The sequence below is a fragment of the Macrobrachium nipponense genome, chromosome 46 (genome assembly GCF_015104395.2).
Source record: "Macrobrachium nipponense isolate FS-2020 chromosome 46, ASM1510439v2, whole genome shotgun sequence".
Taxonomy (NCBI): Eukaryota; Metazoa; Arthropoda; class Malacostraca; order Decapoda; family Palaemonidae; genus Macrobrachium; species Macrobrachium nipponense.
This window is the reverse complement of record NC_061106.1, coordinates 28,163,950-28,181,637: the sequence shown is the minus strand read 5'-3', so window position 1 is coordinate 28,181,637 and position 17,688 is coordinate 28,163,950. Positions and strand designations below refer to the sequence as shown.

At 42.2% G+C, this 17,688-nt stretch overlaps 1 protein-coding gene across 1 annotated transcript in view; it reads left to right on the top strand.

Moving 5' to 3' along the window:
• LOC135214835 (uncharacterized) overlaps positions 1 to 17,688 on the top strand; it is a 234,841-nt gene that overhangs the window by 665 nt on the left and 216,488 nt on the right. The window contains exon 2 of the mRNA XM_064249233.1: positions 17 to 69. Coding sequence (XP_064105303.1) covers positions 50 to 69 — 20 coding nt within the window. The 5' untranslated portion in view covers positions 17 to 49. The remainder of the gene's footprint in view (positions 1 to 16; positions 70 to 17,688) is intronic.

Here is a 17,688-nt window from a genome sequence, read left to right as displayed (position 1 = left end):
GTTTTACTATTTTCGTGGTGAGAATAAATCATCGTATCAAACAGCCATCATGTTCCACAGCAAGAGAAGGTAAGTCCGCCTTGTCGAAGACAAGGTTGTCAAGTTTACCCTTTGTTTACTACGTTGTTGTGATGAAGTGTCAACCAATTTTGCCTCGCATTTTCCGAATTTGTTCTGCTGTTGCGAATTGTACCTACTACGGGCGTTGTCCCGAATCAAACCCATCGGCTACGCGCAATTTTTTTTACGATAGGGATAGGCCAGTGTTGAGGCTGATGCCAGCCCCTCTGAGACGTACCATAGGTTGTAAACAAAAGACACGAACAACCACAAACTCGCAAACAAATGTCTAGCTACCTACCTACTAGGCATGGTACTGTAAACACTAGGTAACTAGGGATGGGTAGTACCTAGCCTACCTAGACAGTACTACTAGCTAGGTACTAGGCTATCTAGACTTCCTACTGGGTAGTCTATGCTGTTTGGATACTCTCGGGAATCAGGCCACAGTAGCAGTCTTCAGTTTTACTGTGTCACATCTTGAGGTGTTTCAGATACTAACTACCTAAGTTGAAAGGTGCTTCGGCCTCCAAGTTCTGTTTGCCTGATATTTGACGTAGCGTAGCCTAGCCTTCGCTGCATGCGGGTTTTGGCTAAATTGTATATTGGGCTTAGGCTGCCTAGGCTAGTAGGCCCAGTTGCAGTGATTGAAGCTGACATTGGGTCACTAGCTAAGAGTACTAGGTACCTAGAACGACAGGGATAAGTTCCATAGACGTAAGTAATCGAAACGTTCCGTAGAATGCCGAGTCCTGACCTAACTGGACCATAGGCTAGTACCTTCCTTACCTCACATAGGGTGCTGTTCCCCATCCTCCCTGGGGTGGTGTGGGTTTGCCTCACATGCACTTGACACCCCCCAAGTAACACCCAGTAACATCAGAGACAGTGTACTTAGCTTCCTTCTGGATGTAGTCCTGTCATTCTGCAAGCTACCCTGACACAAACCCACAGGAGTAAATTAGGTAGATCTTTATAACTATTCCACGGCAATCTGGACTGTGGCAGTTGGTGTTTTCCTATGTTATTTTACTTGCTTTACAAGAGTTCAAGGGAATATTTTTTTTTGTTCCACTGTAACTAAACTTTTAGGTATTTACCTTTGAACTCTAGCTACAAGTCGGTACACCGCACCTGTTGGTACCATCATGTGGTCTTCAAAGGTAAATTACTGTTTAGTTACAGTCGTCCAAATAAATATTACTTTCCAATCTTGTACAGCAAGTAAAATAACACAGGAAAATGCCAATTGCCATAGTCTAGATTGCCGCAGAATGCATATATAGAAATACTCTATTAGGTGTTTTAGTGTGACCATGGTGGGAAACCTGGATTACTATGGGTTGTGGAAAAGACAGAGTGAATAAAATTCAGGGGCATGTTTAACCAAAACAAAATGGTAATCCCAATGAAGATCTGCTCAGGGAAGTATGCTTATTAATAAAGCTTTGGCACAGGATATTGGTACGGCAGCCATATCCCAATCGCGGTAGATATTGGTATGGCAGTAAATTGCGCATGCGTTAATTTCAGACTTCCTGCCGTACAAATAACATAGTGTGGTTGGGGTACGGCAGATTCTGTCAGTGGTGCCGTATTGCGCTCTTGACTTGCTGTATGGATGGCAGTTAGCTGTGTCCGTTTACCAGTTTAGTATTATGTGACCAGAGTTCGGCTTTTAAGCGGGATAGTCCCGCTTTTTGAACATCTGTCCCCCCTTTTTTTTAAGTTTAGTTTTTTTTTTTTTTTTTTTTTTTTTTTTTTTTTCTGCTACAAAAACAAAACTATCCTAATTTTAATGGAATACTAGTGTTCAAATTTTGTTTAATTTTGCCATTTCACCAGCTGGTAAATTCTATCGTCTTCTCAGACAGCTGCAATACCCAATGAAGTGAATTAAAAGAATATTGTAAAGTGTATAAAGGCGGCCCTTTGCAACTGCCGATGTTGGGCAGAATAAAGGGCCGAGAAAGTCATCAAAGGTACGATGGTAGTGTATATATTTATATTTAATCCTCTTTGAATCTCCTCTCTGGAGTTCTTTTCAGGGCCGATTCGATCGTTCGTGACCTATGTATACACAATTTTTGAAAGTTTGAGTCTTCAAAGATGTCTGGCTTTTTTCAGCTTGTTAAAGCCTGAAAACATCAGTTTTTCGGTGAAAACTATAGTATTATTCTTCGGTTCATGCTGTTCCATTGACGTTTTTCTTGCTGTCACTGATATTCCTGAGGCGGTAAACAAGGGTTCGCGCATGCGCAGTTCACTGCCGTACCAGTATCCAGTTCGTAAAACTTTTGACTGGACAGTAGAAAACGGTGCATGTGAGGCAGAGCAGCCGAGATATGTTGATAGCTGTACTGATTTAAGGTGAGACATTTACTTATCTTTATGTTTTTACTCTAATCCCTGAGGGGTTGTTACTAAACATGACATCCCAAGGAGCTTTTCTGTGTTAAAACATAAAGAAAAGATGGCAGATTTCTCACATTATACACTTAAAGATTAGATGGCAAATTCCTCACATTAGGCTATACACCCATTTTGATATTGTTCAGTCAAAAAATGTTATTATTAAATAAAATCTCCATGCAGAGCTCTTCCTCAGAATTACCACCTAACCAACAGTGCTGGGTCCTTATCTGACTGGGACACTGGACCCCCCCCCCCCCCTTGCCATCTAATGTACATTGAGTCTGGATAACCGATTTACATCAGAAAAATTTGGAATTTAGCTAGTTGCCACAAATTTCTACAATATAGTATGCATATATATTTGCTGTTTACCACAATCCAGGTAATAATGATGCTGTATACGACTGTTCTTGGAGAGGATTAGTCACAGTCACAGGATTCGAAAGCTTTACGTATAGGGTAATTGTGGAGACCGCAATGCAAAGCACATTGTGTGGCTAAGTTAAAATTCCACAGATCAACATGGCCGGTCTGCTGTTAAGTTCTGTGTAGCCTCCGATTTTGTCTAGCTAATTGAGAAACCCACCCACATTTCTGGTAATAGATGAAAACCTCATATTCACAGATATTCCAGCTGTTGTCAAGCCAGGTTCTGTTAATAATTTGGTACTACTGCTCATTGCACCAATGAGATGGATATACAGTATCTTTCAATCATTATATTCCTAATGCTACCATTGGAATAATGGTCTAGCTAAAATGCAGAGCTGATTGGGATCACATTATTGAAGCTTGTGAAGCACTTAATATTTCAGATGCTATATTAGATCCTGATCCCAAGAATTTAAATGAATGTTGATGGCTATTTTAATAAGGTATGTCCCTAGAAAGGTCATCAAATTTAGGGCAAATGACCAGCCATGGTTTGTTGATAATGTATACAAGCCTTTCATGACAAACAGACCAAATTTAACGCATGGAGATGTACATAGAGTAAATCACAAGGCACTTATTTACAAACTTCAGAATCTTGGAGTGGGAGGATATGTTTTTTCATACACGATATACAAACCCTCGGTCCCTTACATAAGGAATTACTTTCAGCGTAGGCTGTAATACAACCATTAAATTCTTGAACAAGGTGGTTAGGCAGTAACTACCATCTGGTTGGTGGGTGGCCCCACCTGCCTGTATGTAAACACACCATTTAATGTATGACACTTACCTGGCAGGTATATATATAGCTATATTCTCTGTTCCACCTGGCAGAAATTTTCAAAATCGCGGCAAACGCTAGTAACCTATTAGTAGTTCAGGATACCACCACCCCGTTACCGTGGCGCTAGCGCCAGGAACCGTTCCCACTTGGGCCAGATTTTTTCTGCCAGCCAAACCGGCAACATTGTTGGTGGTTCCCTGCTAGGATTTTCTTCTCGTTGCTGACTTTTCATGGAATTTTTGGTATCGTACTTGGAAACGTTAGCTTGGCATTCGCTTTGGATTGTTCTTGGAAGATGTCTGACACTGGTAGTATGTTTAGAGTCTGTGTGAAAGAGGGGTGTAAGGTAAGGTTGCCGAAGGCTTCGGTCGACCCTCATACCATTTGCAAGAAGTGTAGAGAGAATGTGTGTACTTGGGAGAGTAGGTGTGTTGAGTGTGAGAATTTGTCAGAGAAGGAGTGGAAGATATTTATGAAATATGTTGAAAGGCTTGAGAAAGATCGTGTAAGGAGATCTGTTTCTCGTAGTGAGAGGTCGAATACTTCCAGTAACGTAGAGTTGGTAGTTCCTTCTCCCCAGGTATCTCCTGCGCCCGCTGCTGTATCGGAGGGGACGAACGATACACAGATTGTTAAGGTGTTCGCTGCCCTTGCGTCCATGGGTGACCAAATACAGCGTCTTACGGATAAAGTGAGTGCTTTTGATGTCAGTGAAAGTGTAGTGGAGGGGGCGTCTGATCGTCTCTCTCGTGCTCCTAGACCTAGACCTCTGTCAAGCTCCCAGACCCAAGGGAGAAGGCATGTCGACAGTCGAAGGGAGGCGAGAGAGGTTTTACCACGGTCAGGCGTCCCTTCGGACAGTCCTGTTGTAAGATCCCAGGCTGTTGCAGTTCGCCGCAGAAAAGGCGTAACTGGGAAGTGTGCGTCCTCTGATGGTTCGACATCAGAGCGCGAACATCGGTACTCAGTAGTGTCTCGCCCCCTCAAGAGGACGTTAAGGACATCAACTACTCAAGATAGACGTGCTCACGATCGTGAAGCTTGGAGCAGCCCAGAAATTTTGTCTTCCTCGGACGACGAGGACATGGTTCCGACCAAGAGGAAGAAGATTGTGCGATCGAAAGAAGACTCGGTACGGCCCGTACGTTCCTGGATTTCATTAAGAGACTCCCCCCAGTCCTCTTGCTTGTCCTCTCCTCTTCTCTTTCCTTCGGGTAAAGTCCAAGATTGCTCTCCTTTGCGTCCTAGTCCTTCTCGTCCTCCTCCTCCTCCTACGGCTGTTCGTCAGGAAGATAGTACGAAGGATTTCTTAAGAGAAATGCAGTCTAAGCTTGCAGTTCTCGTCGATTCATGGGATACTCCTTTGCAAGGACCTGCAAAGCGTAAGGACGATTTCCTTCCCGTTAAGTCTTCCAAGAAGACGGAACACAAGTGTTTGCGCGCCGAGGATTTAGGACGCACGGGTGCTACAAAGACGGGCGATCGCGTAGTGTTCCAGGACGCAGGAAGAAGAAGATTGTTTCGGAAGAAACAGGACGCGGAACCGCTGGTGGACGCAGGACGCAGGCGGCAGGAAGCAGACGTGTCTACAATGGACGCAGGACGCAAACTGCAGCACATAGATTCTTCTGTGGTTGTAGAACGCAGACGGCAGGACGCAGAGACTTCGTTGGTGGCAGGACGCAGGCGGCAGGACGTTAATCCATCAGCAAAGCATTACGATAGTGATCTGCAAGACATTTCTTCAGCAGAAGAAGAAGTGGACTTTGTTGAAGAGAAGAATGTCGAACTGTCTTCGGATTACAAGATCCTTACTTCACGTCTGCTGTCTATTTATGAAGGGTAATTTCAGCCTACGGCGCCTTTATATCCCCAGTCTCAGTTTTCTAAGACTAAGACTCCTAAGAAGTCCTCTTTTCTCAAGATGACTCTGTCGATTTCGGCCAAGAAGGCGCTGCAACGAGTGAATAACTGGCTGAAGGACAAGAAGGAAGCGGGGAAATCCTCCTTCGCTTTTCCCCCAGCCAAGTTAGCATCTAAGTCTGGGGTATGGTACGCTACTGGAGAAAGTCTTGGCCTGGGAGTACCTGCCTCCTCCCAGGGGGACTTCTCCAGTATAGTGGACAGTTCGCGCAGACAGGCGTTGCAGTCTGCCAAGGTCTGGTGGACTTCGTCCGAGTTTGACCATCTTTTTAAAGGAATTTTTAGGACTTTCGAAGTCTTCAATTTTCTAGATTGGTCATTGGGAGCGTTGGCGAATTCCTTAGAAGACGAAAATGCACAAGATATGGAAGTGGCTAAGAGCATTATGTCCTGTATGGACAAGGCTCTCAGAGATGGAGCAAATGAACTGGCTTCATTATTCGCAGCAGGAGTTTTGAAGAAGAGGTCGCTTTTGTGCTCATTCGCTTCTAAAGGCGTTTTCAACGCACAGAAATCAGAGTTGATGTTCTCTCCCCTTTCAAACCAACTGTTTCCGTCAGAGGTTATTAAGGATATAGCTCTGGGGCTTTCTCAGAAGGCCACTCAAGATTTGCTCTCTTCATCGGTAAGGAAGTTTTTACCATCCAAGTTGGTGAAGAAAACTCCAAAAGAATTTAGCCCTCAAACATGGCCTTCTCAACAGCCTGCCTTTAGAGGCAAGAGAGTACCAGCGAAAAGAGGAGCCAAAACCACCTCTAAACAATGAGAACTCAGTCCTCCAGACAGCAGTAGGAGCCAGACTTCAAGAATTTTGGGAAGTTTGGCAGAACATGAAGGCAGATCCCTGGGCCGTCAACGTAGCTCGGGAAGGGTACAAAATTCCCTTCTTAAAGAAACCTCTCGCAACATCTCCGAGAGCCCTGGGGGCAAATTACAACGATTTAGTGAAGAAAAAGGCTCTGTGGGAGCAAGTCTCTTCCATGCTAGAGAAAGGAGCCATAGAACCTGTTCTGGATCACGAATCTCTGGGATTTTACAACCGGCTATTCCTGGTTGCGAAGTCCTCGGGAGGATGGAGACCAGTGCTGGACGTAAGTCAACTGAATGTTTTCGTGGAAAAGACCAAATTCACTATGGAGACGAACGATTCAGTACTGGCAGCGGTACGTCCAGGGGACTGGATGGTTACCCTGGACTTACAAGACGCATACTTCCATATTCCGATTCATCCAGGAAGCAGGAAGTATCTAAGGTTCGTGATTCAGAACAGGGTCTTTCAATTCAAGGCCCTGTGCTTCGGCCTTTGCACAGCCCTCCAAGTGTTCACGAGGATGATGTCCAACGTAGCAAGAAGGCTGCATGTAAGAGGGATCAGAGTGTCATTTTATTTAGACGACTGGTGGATAAGATCCCAATCGAGAAGTCAATGTCTGGAGGACCTGAAACAAACGGACTTAGCAAAAGACCTAGGTCTTGTGGTAAACCTGGGAAAGTCGCAGTTGAATCCCAAGCAACAGATAGTTTATTTGGGGATTCAGATATCGTCAGTGACTTTTCGGGTTTTTCCGTCCCCCGAAAGGCAAGCCCTATGCATTCGGAAGGTGCAGGACTTCCTAGAGAAAAACCGATGCTCAGCAAGAGAGTGGACGAGTCTACTGGGCACACACTCTTCGCTAGAGAGGTTCATTTCTCTAGGAAGACTGCACATGAGACCTCTACAGTTTTTCCTGAAAGATTCATGGCCAAGAAAATCGCAACCGGATTCCTTCCAGTTTCTAATTCCTGCCAAAGTGAAGGAGGAATTATGTTGGTGGCTAACCCCAGGCAGGTTAGAAGAAGGGATGTTGCTTCAACAGAAGAGCCCAAACCTCATCTTGTTTTCCGACGCGTCGGACGCAGGTTGGGGAGCGACATTAGGCCCTCAGGAGGTGTCGGGTCTTTGGAACGAGGAAGAAACAAGTTGGCACATAAACAGGAAGGAACTGATGGCGATTTTCTTGGCCTTGAAGCACTTCAGAGAGTTGATTCGAGACAAGACAGTGCAGATCAACTCAGACAACACCACGGCTCTGGCATACATCCGCAAACAAGGAGGGACTCATTCTTTTCCCCTCTACATGCTGGCAAAGGAAGTCCTACTTTGGGCGGAAGAGGAAAACGTCATTCTGCTCACCAGGTTCATCCAGGGGGAGAAGAATGTGGGAGCGGATCTGTTGAGCAGAAGAGGACAACTTCTACCGACAGAGTGGACGTTGCACCTGGAGGTATGTCAGAGCCTGTGGAAGTTGTGGGGCCGTCCGGTAGTAGATCTTTTTGCGACAGCCAGAACAAAAAGATTACCAACCTATTGCTCTCCGGTTCCAGATCAGGAAGCAGTGGCGGTTGACGCCTTCCTGATGGATTGGACAAACCTAGACGTTTACGCTTTTCCTCCATTCAAAGTACTGGGGAAAGTTATGAAGAAATTCAGGGAGAGCAAAGGAACGAGGATGACCTTAATAGCTCCGTTTTGGCCGGCCCAAAGTTGGTTCACAGAGGTACTGGAATGGACAATAGATACACCAAGAACTCTTCCTCTAAGAGTAGATTTACTCAGACAACCCCACTTCGACAGATTTCACAAGAATACCCTCGCTCTGGGTCTGACTGCATTCAGACTATCGAAAGTCTTGTCAGAGCGAGGGTGGGATATTCTAGAGAGTGGCCAGGTGCAGTGGCTAGAGCCAGGAGAACCTCCACAATCGCAGTATATCAGTCGAAGTGGGAAAATTTCCGTAAGTGGTGTAGGAAGAGGAAAGTGTCTTCATCCAGTACCTCTGTGACCCAAATCGCAGACTTCCTCCTATACTTAAGGAAGGACTTAGGATTGTCAGTGTCTACAATCAAAGGCTATAAGAGTATGTTGACCTCAGTGTTTAGACACAGAGATCTTGATATCTCTAATAATTTGGACCTTAGAGATCTGATTAGGTCATTTGGTACTAAGAAACAGCCGCAATGCAGGCCTCCTGCTTGGAACCTCGATGTTGTCTTGAGGCATCTAACCTCTAGTAAATTCGAACCTTTAGAGAAAGCCTCTCTGAGAGATGTGTCTAAGAAGACTATCTTTTTAGTCGCTTTGGCAACGGCTAAAAGGGCTTGAGAGCTTCAGGCCATTTCAAAGAAAGTGGGATGGAGACGTTTTAATGCAGTGTGTTCATTCCAGGAAGGTTTCTTGGCCAAGAATGAGAACCCTGCAAATCCTTGGCCAAGATCCTTTGATGTCTTGGGTTTATCTGATTTAGTGGGACATGAGCAAGAAAGAGTTCTCTGCCCAGTGAGAGCATTACGGTTTTACATTGAAAGAACAAGAGAGATCAGAGGGAATTCTGATGCTCTTTGGTGCTCAGTCAAAGAACCCAGTAGATCCATGACAAAGAACGCTCTAGCTTTCTTTATGAGAGAGTTAATTAGAGAAGCTCACATGTTGTCAAGAACAGAGCTTCGGTATCTTGAAAGTGAAGGCTCATGAAGTCAGGGCAGTGGCGACTTCATTGGCGTTTAAAAAGAATTTAGCCCTCAAAGAAATTATTGAATCTACCTTTTGGAGAACGAATTCAATATTTGCGTCTCATTATCTGAGGGATATTCAGACAAACTGATAAATGTCAGACGCTAGGTCCATACGTGTCCTCGGGTACAGTATTGGGCAAAGGAGTTACCACCCCATAACCTTCTTTTAAGCTAGTATTTTATCAGGTGATGGTGTTTGTGTTTATTGGTCGTCTGAGAAAAGTGTGTGTACTTTTATCAGTCTGGTTTGTATTATATTGGTGTGGTGTGTGTGTGTAGTTCAGGACTTGATCTATTACTAAGCTTGAATGCCGTGGCATAAGAGGGCTGTAGGGTTCTGTCAACACATTGGTCACGCCCAGTTGTCAGTTCCAGTCTTAGCTTCTTCAACATACAGGACACTTCCTTGTTGAGAGCTCCTAAGGTTTAAGCAGACTGAGAGGCAGGACCTATGAAGTCAGCTACCTTAGCAGGTAAGGAACCTAGAGTAAATTAATAAGTTTAAATTTATATACTCTAACAATGTTGCTGTCTTTGACCCACCTCCAAATGTGTCAATCAGCTATATATATACCTGCCAGGTAAGTGTCATACATTAAAATGAAGTTTTTATGTTAAAACAAAGTTTAATGTATACTTACCTGGCAGGTATATATATAGCTATATTCTCTGTTCCACCTGGCAGAAATTTTCAAAACTTGCGGCAAACGCTAGTAACCTATTAGTAGTTCAGGATACCACCACCCCGTTACCGTGGCGCTAGTGCCAGGAACCGTTCCCACTTGGGCCAGATTTTTCTCTGAACCCTGTCTCCTGAGGGGAGGAGGGTGGGCATTAAATTATATATACCTGCCAGGTAAGTATACATTAAACTTTGTTTTAACATAAAAACTTCATCTTTGCTTTCGGCCGTCTTCCAATGAAGACGTATGTTTGTGAGCTCTTGCTAACTAGCCATTAATTAGTTTTCCCGGTGGGATCTTTAATTTATTTTGAATGAATATGTTTATACTGTGTTTGATATTAATAATTAATTGACTTTAATGATTACTAACATGCAAACCCACTTTTTGTGATAGTCTTGCTAGCCGCCTTTCTGTTTTGTGTTAAGGGTCGGTTGCTAGCCGCCTTTCTGTTCTGTGTTAAGGGTCGGCAGCAAGGGCGTGCCAACACCCTTATTACATATTTTCGCCCTTTAATGTTAGGACGAGATATGTATTCATCTGAAATTTATGCTAACACTTTGAAAATGACCAAGGGGAACTTCGGATGTTTGTCCTTTTGTTTCTTCTGGCATTTCCTCTTCTCCTTCGTCCTTTCGCTAGCTATCTGACGGAGATAGAAGAACAGGTGGCATGTGGTGTTGGTGTTTGATCTCCTCTCATTTCGGAGGGTGATGCCCTTGGATGCGAGAAGAGTATCCGAATTTTTTAAAATCATATTTTTTTTCTTTTACATTCTAACAGTGGTGATAGTTGATTACAGCAGTAGATGGTTGGATATCCTGTGTTGACTATCCTAACCTTGGAATTGCACCTGTGACTCTTAGCATGCTGTGATGTTGGTCCTCGAGTGTGTGTAGTTTCCCTGCTGGAAGTCATGTTCATTTGCCGCTGGTTTCCTGGAGTTTTGTCACTGGACAAAGAATTGCCACTGCCCTGTGATTAACTCTATTCCTGCTAGTAAATGTACCTCATCCTATACAAGAAGTCTTGCAGAATTTGGAGAAGTACCTTCTCTTAATTAACCTGAAAATCAGGACAACCATTTGGGCCTCCCAAGATTTACCGGTTTTGATTTTGAGATAGCTAGTGGTATTGTTTCCCAACAACAGCACGGCATTTGCATTATCACTGAACAACAGATGCTCGAGTATATCTTTTTTGCCCACCTCATGCCATCCCTCAATCTGAAACCTGGGCTGAAAGGGTAAAGTGAAGTGTTTACATCCTTGCAGGTGGGCCTACCCGCCTACCAGATGGTAGTTGCTGCCTAACCACCTTGCTCAAGAACCTAACAGCCGTATTCCAGCCTATGCTGAAAGTAATTCCTTATGTAAAGGACCTCAGGTTTGTAGAGTTAGGAAATATACAATTTCCTTTTAAAAATTTTGATTTTAGGATTAAAGTCAACCCATGGTATTTGGGGGGTAGCTGCGGGCTAGGAACCACAAACCCCAGGAATAGCTAATGTCTGTGAATACCTGACATCCATCAAAAAATGTCTATAACTGGTTATTTAAATATTTAAATAGTTAGAAAACCAGACCCCCCTCTAAAAATGTTTATCTGCTTTTTTTATATTTCAAACACAAATGTACACCTTAAACTATCATCCTACTCGGAATATAACTTAAACTATTATCTAAAACACTTGAATATAATTTCAAAGTCATCTTAAAACATTACTCTTAAAAATATATGGCTTACAACTAAGTGTGAAAACTATTCAAGTGACTCCTATTTTCAGTTACATCCATTTTCTCTCATGCAATTTTGGAGCAGTCTCGTTTTCTTTGTACAGCAATTTTGGAGCAGTCTCATTTTCTTTGTACAGTAATTGGGGAAATATGCTTTGAAAAATAAATAATTTTATTGTATGCTGTGCTTATTTCAATGTTAATATCTGACAATTAGTAAATCGTGTTTTTATCATAATGAATATTTCTCAACAAAAATTTCCACAAATTGCCGAGTTTTTCATGAATAATTTGGGTATAAGTTCCACTGAAAAATCTGCGAATTGGTGAGTCCGTGAATTGCAAGACCTCAGAAAGTGGAGTTTCACTGTACTTAAGGTTTCCTTACAGGTTTCCTTACTGTACTTAAGGTTTCCTTACAGGTAGGCAGCAGCAGTAGTGGGTGTGAATATGGGCCAATCCATACAGATTTGGACCTCTATAAATGTAATCTCTGCAGTGGATACAATGTTGGCGCAATAAGATATGGTGATGATGATGGCAGCAGCGAGTTGCTGTGGACGGGATCTTTAGTTTGTTTGTATGGTGTTTTTACATTGCATGAAACCAGTGGTTATTCAGCAACGTGACCAATGGCTTTACGTGACTTTCTGAACCATGTCGAGAGTGAACTTCTATTGCAAGAAATACACATCTCTCACCCCTCAGTGGATGGGATCTTTAGTGAACCAAGACCTATTTGGTCTGGAGTTCCACAGGGCAGTGTTCTTGGTCCACTTTTCTTTTTAGCGTATACAAGTGCTGGCCTAGAAAGCAAGATTCTTCAGTATGCCAGTGATGCAACACCTGTGGAAGCGCCTCAGTGGCGTGATCGGTATGGTCTTGACCTGCCACCTCGGTGGTCGTGAGGTCGATTCTCGAGCATTCCATTGAGGGGTGAGAGATGTGTATTTCTGGTGATAGAAGTTCACTCTCGACGTGGTTCGGAAGTCACGTAAAGCCGTTGGTCCCGTTGCTGAATAACCACTGGTTCCATGCAACATAAAAATGCCATACAAACAAACAACACCTGTGGGTGTAGTAAAGTCTCCATATGAGAAATGAAGCTGCCTTCAGCCTCAATTCACACACGTACCGAATCAGTGAATGGTGTAATTATTAGGGTTTGAGGCTGAATTCCAGTAAAACAAAAACGCTATTGATTAGCAGATCTCATACAGATTTCCCACCCATCCTCCTCTTCAGGTGGAACTATGCTGAATGAGTCTGGAGCTTTTAACTATTCTAGGTGTAACTTTTGAGAAACATCTGATGAAAATTTCTGCAAATGCTGCCAAAAAGTAAGGTATTGTTCGTAAGGCTTTATGTATATGTTTATAACAGTAATAAAATCTTTGCAACTTGGTGTAGGTCGTTTGTGCTTGATTTACTAGAAAACTGCTCTCGGTTGTGGATGTCTGCTTCTGCCAGCGATTGATCTCGTTCTAGATAGGGTGGTTTGTGGTGATGGCAAGTTCCTGTTTCCTAATAAGTAGTTGCAGTTATAACTTGGATCATTGATGGAACGTTTCTTGTTTGCAATTTTTTCATAAGTTTTATTCCAACAGAGATCTTTCCCTCGAAGGGGGGAGTGTCTTCAGTGCACAACTCACGGTGCACTGCAGGCATTACTTTGGTTCATTGCAATGTCATGTTAGCCCCTAGCAATTATTCCTTTTACTGTACCTCCATTCATATTTTCATCCATTTTCCTATCCAACCTGTCCTAACGTTTATAGTGCAACTGCGAGGTTTTCCTCCTGTTATGCCTTACAGGTGTAACAGGAGGACCTCATAGGTTCCAGCACTTGGACTTAGACCTAAATTCTGTATGTATTCCATTCCATTCCAAGAGAGATCTTTCACATTCACAATTGATTCCTGATCACGATTCCTGATCCCTTACCTGCCAAGACCAACCAGAATCACTGAACAGCACCACCAATATGCAGTAAATGTGCCCAACTTTTACTCCACATTTTCAGTGGGATCATTGAATCATCAGATTCATGGATCTACAAAATACCCAAACAGTTATGTTGAAAGTCAGAAAGTAACATTGACCAACCCCAGAGTACACATGAGGCTAGCACTCCGAGAACTTGCATTTGCCACACCTGGTCAAAATGCGTTTTTTGGTCTCAAATGCTCATTTGCCACCTAAACTATTTGGGGGAATGGGGCGAATTCAAGTTCGGGCAGTGTAAAGTCAACCATATAACCTCTAGACATGAGTATTTTTTTTTACGAATGTAAGTTCTCGCTTTCCAGAGTTCTGGCAAGCGAGAACTTACATTCACCTCACGTGTCATGAGTCAGCCAATGGTGTGCGAGCTACCCCGCCTCAGCTAAGCAGAGCGTCGCTTTGTGAACAGAACTCTCCTTCGCTCTTATTTACTTTTTTTTTTTTTTTTTTTTTTTTTTTTTTTTTTTTTACACAGTTTTCGTGTTTTTTTTCGTTATAAGGTTGCTACTTGTAGACTTCTAGTAGCAAATGAAAAGTCCGAAAATCGTATCTGGGCTACTGAAAGCAATGCACTACGACTAAGTAATAAATTTACAATTGGAAATAAACTTGTTGACTATTTAAGCGGTGAAGAAACGCGTTTAGTGTTTCAGATGCCAAAAAATGCCTTAGCAAATTAATTATACTACTTAATAGCTTCTAGTAGCATTAGTTGTGGTCTTAATTTTTTTTACTAGTCTAGTGTTAAAGTACATGAAATTTGGAAAATTTTGACAAAATTTTTTTTTCTGGGAAACAAATAATTAACTAGCTATGGCATTACCAATTTTGAAAACTTTGAATCAGTTTTTCTTAATTATTTTTTAAATGTGGCGAATGTAAGTACTCGCAGTGCTAGCCTCACATGATACCCCCAGAATTTGACCAACCCCATTTTACACATGATTTTCCCTTAGTCATCCTTTTGTTGCCTTGGTTGATTTTTATCACAGTAGCACCTCAACTAGGAGGACATCTTGGGGGTGTCCGCCCCCTTCCTGTAACAAAAGCAAGTGATGAAGATTGGCTTATAATCTATGCAATAGGGTACCTGTCGCCAACTCTCATGGCTTGAAGAGTAGATCAGTTCCATGTAGTACAGTACTGCATATCCTAACTGGGATTTTATGATTATTTTTCAAATTAAAATATTGCTGTGCTTATCATTCGAATTCAGAGCTAAATCTACAAAACTATTTTCTTCTAGAAATGTGTGTAGTATGCACCTTTACCCTCTCATAAGGCATGTAAAGTGTACACGAAACTACAACACAAGTACATACCGCAACTCCCAATTCCTTATGAAAACCTGATAGAGAGAGAGAGAGCACATGAAAGGCATGCAAACAGAATACACAATAGTAGATTCACATCAACCGTGCATTTAATGTCTAGGCCAGGCCCCTACGACGCTCCTGATTGGCTGTTGATAAAGCCAATCACAGCTGCAGGGTTGCCGTCCGACCACAGGCCACGGCACTGAGGAGTAAAATTCTTCACTTTGCCTTTTTATGTTCTATTATGAAAATAAAGTTACAAAACATCCTGCTTATTTATAGATATGAATTTTATTGAAATCCTTCATTTTTCTTTGTCAAAAATGCTTTATGTTAAACTAGTGACGTGTAGTTTTTTGTCACGGAAAATAATTCTACATCGGAAAGTACACATTCTAACCATTAAATCATAATTAACGTTAAAAAATCAGAAGAACTGCTTATGGTAACACTGCTGAAAGCCAATGTTGTGAAGAAAAAACGGCATCACTGATGGAAACCCACTGCCCAGTCTCTCGAGATAGGTCACAGATGCTGGATGTGTGTTCCACCTCTCCTGAGGGATACTTTTGAAAGACGCATCCTCAGTGGCGTGGTCGGTATTGTGTTGATGTGCCATCTCTGTGGCCGTCAGTTTGATTCACGGGCATTCCACTGAAGAGAGAGAGAGGTGTTTTTTCTGGTAATAGAAGTTCACTCTCTACGTGGTTCGGAAGTTACATAAAGCCGTTGGTGCGTAAAAACACCATACAAACAAACAAATCCCTCATTAGAGACGGAAAATACACACTGCATGTGTTAACTCGAGAGAGAGACTGAGATTCCAGCCCTGTGACTGGCATATCAACAGCCAATCAGGAGCGTCGTAAGCGACTGGCTAGTCTGGCTTAGACATCAAATGCATGGTTGATATGAATCTACTATATGTTATCCTGGTGTAATGCATACACTTCTATACCCGTGACATTACTGTACTTAATATAAGCACAGTGCACTAGTACTCTGCTGCATAAAGTAAAGTAATGTCAATAAGAATATGACGGAAACAAAATACAGATTTAGTATTTCCTAACTTGAAGATGAATGTGAATATGTATGTTCTTTTTCAACCACCCTCGCCACCACAACTAGGAAAGTTTTGGTCACGTGTGTGCGTCTGAGCGTCATCGTGATTAGAAGATTCAGACCACTTTTCTTCATGGGTTGCCCTTCAAACTTGTGTTTTCTGGTGTCAGGGTACGCAGCCTTATATTTATTATGTTAGTCCTTTCGTAAATATATTTTTTGTATAATTTATTGAGAGCAGTTGCATAGTTGTGTGTACTACGCCGGAGGCAGGCCAATGATCGGTCTGTGTTCCATCGGCTACTTTTATTCTTTGTGGTATCATCTTCCCAGCTTTAGCCCTATTCAGGGTCTTATTCTTTGTGGTGTAAGTAGTTACAGTTACTGTGACCAACGACGCATGTATACACGTATGTGTATATGCACCTGCTTATACATGTACAGTCCACTGTATGCAAAGACTATATATTGTGGAGCTGAAATTAACGTGTAGGTCTAAGAAGACGCACAGGCCTGTCCCTTGTCATTACCTCAAAATAGAATTTGATATGTAGGCCAAATCTCACAAACGATGATATTAAAGATTATGATGAATTGATTCCTTAATATGCCATTTATATAGGTCAACACCAACTTTTAAAAAATGCTTGTGTAATTAGGCTGTTCTTGATCAAAATAAAAAAAAATGTACATAAGTAACTTGATAAATCTGTTACCGAATATATCAGTTGCATACCTCACTCACAACTCTGGGAACTCGAGTCTGTGTTGTCAGTCATTCGTGCACAGAACTCAACATTCGCTGCTCTGCCATATGGGTAAGATCAAAATGTAGTATCTGTTCTTATTAAGAACTTCTTATCAGCTTAATTGAATATTACCGAATTGAATCGAATCCTTACCGGTAATCATATGAAGTATTAATTGGTGTGACGTCATTTCCCTTTCGATCGCTAGCCAATCACAGGCGAGCAGTGGGCGGGGCAGAACTGCAGAGTCGTGGTTTTGCTTAAAATGCTGTACAATTAAACATAGAGTTAGTATAATGACAGTATTCCGTTGCCGTTGTATTAGTTGGGTGATGTGTCTAGCTGGTGTTTTCAAGTGGTACCTTGGGCCATGGTTTTGGATTACGACGAAACATAGGAATAGCAGACAAGTTCGTAAGGTAAGCGGCTGCAGATAGGTAGTGTCATATATTTGTGGGTAATATTCTTTCAATTCATCAAATCTTCATCGGGAACCGGACAGTTAAAAGAATTGGGCTTAAGAGGGCTCGAAGGGAAAGTCTGCCGAAGAGCCGTTTTAGGGAAAAAGGTGATAAAATGAAGGAACAGAAAAGAAAATCAATCCAACTGATTTTGATCCCTTTAAAATGATCTCTGGAGATTCGTTAACGGCACTATATTGGAAAAGCATTGCAACCAAATCTGTTTATTCACTTAAATCCCTACCATAGGTAATGAAACTGCGTGGAATCTGTCATCTAGTGTATAGTTTCAAGAAATGTAGTGAAGGATATGTTTTGGTCTTAAACTGCAGTGCTTTGGATTTGAATGTGATTTTTTATGCATACGTAGCCTACAGTTATACTTATATTGTTTACAGGATTTAATTTTGTCAGATCCTTATTTACACATTTGCAAATAGACGTTTCCGAAAATGATGTTTCATCGCTGCAATGCCAGCAAGGAGCATGTTGCATACGTAAAAT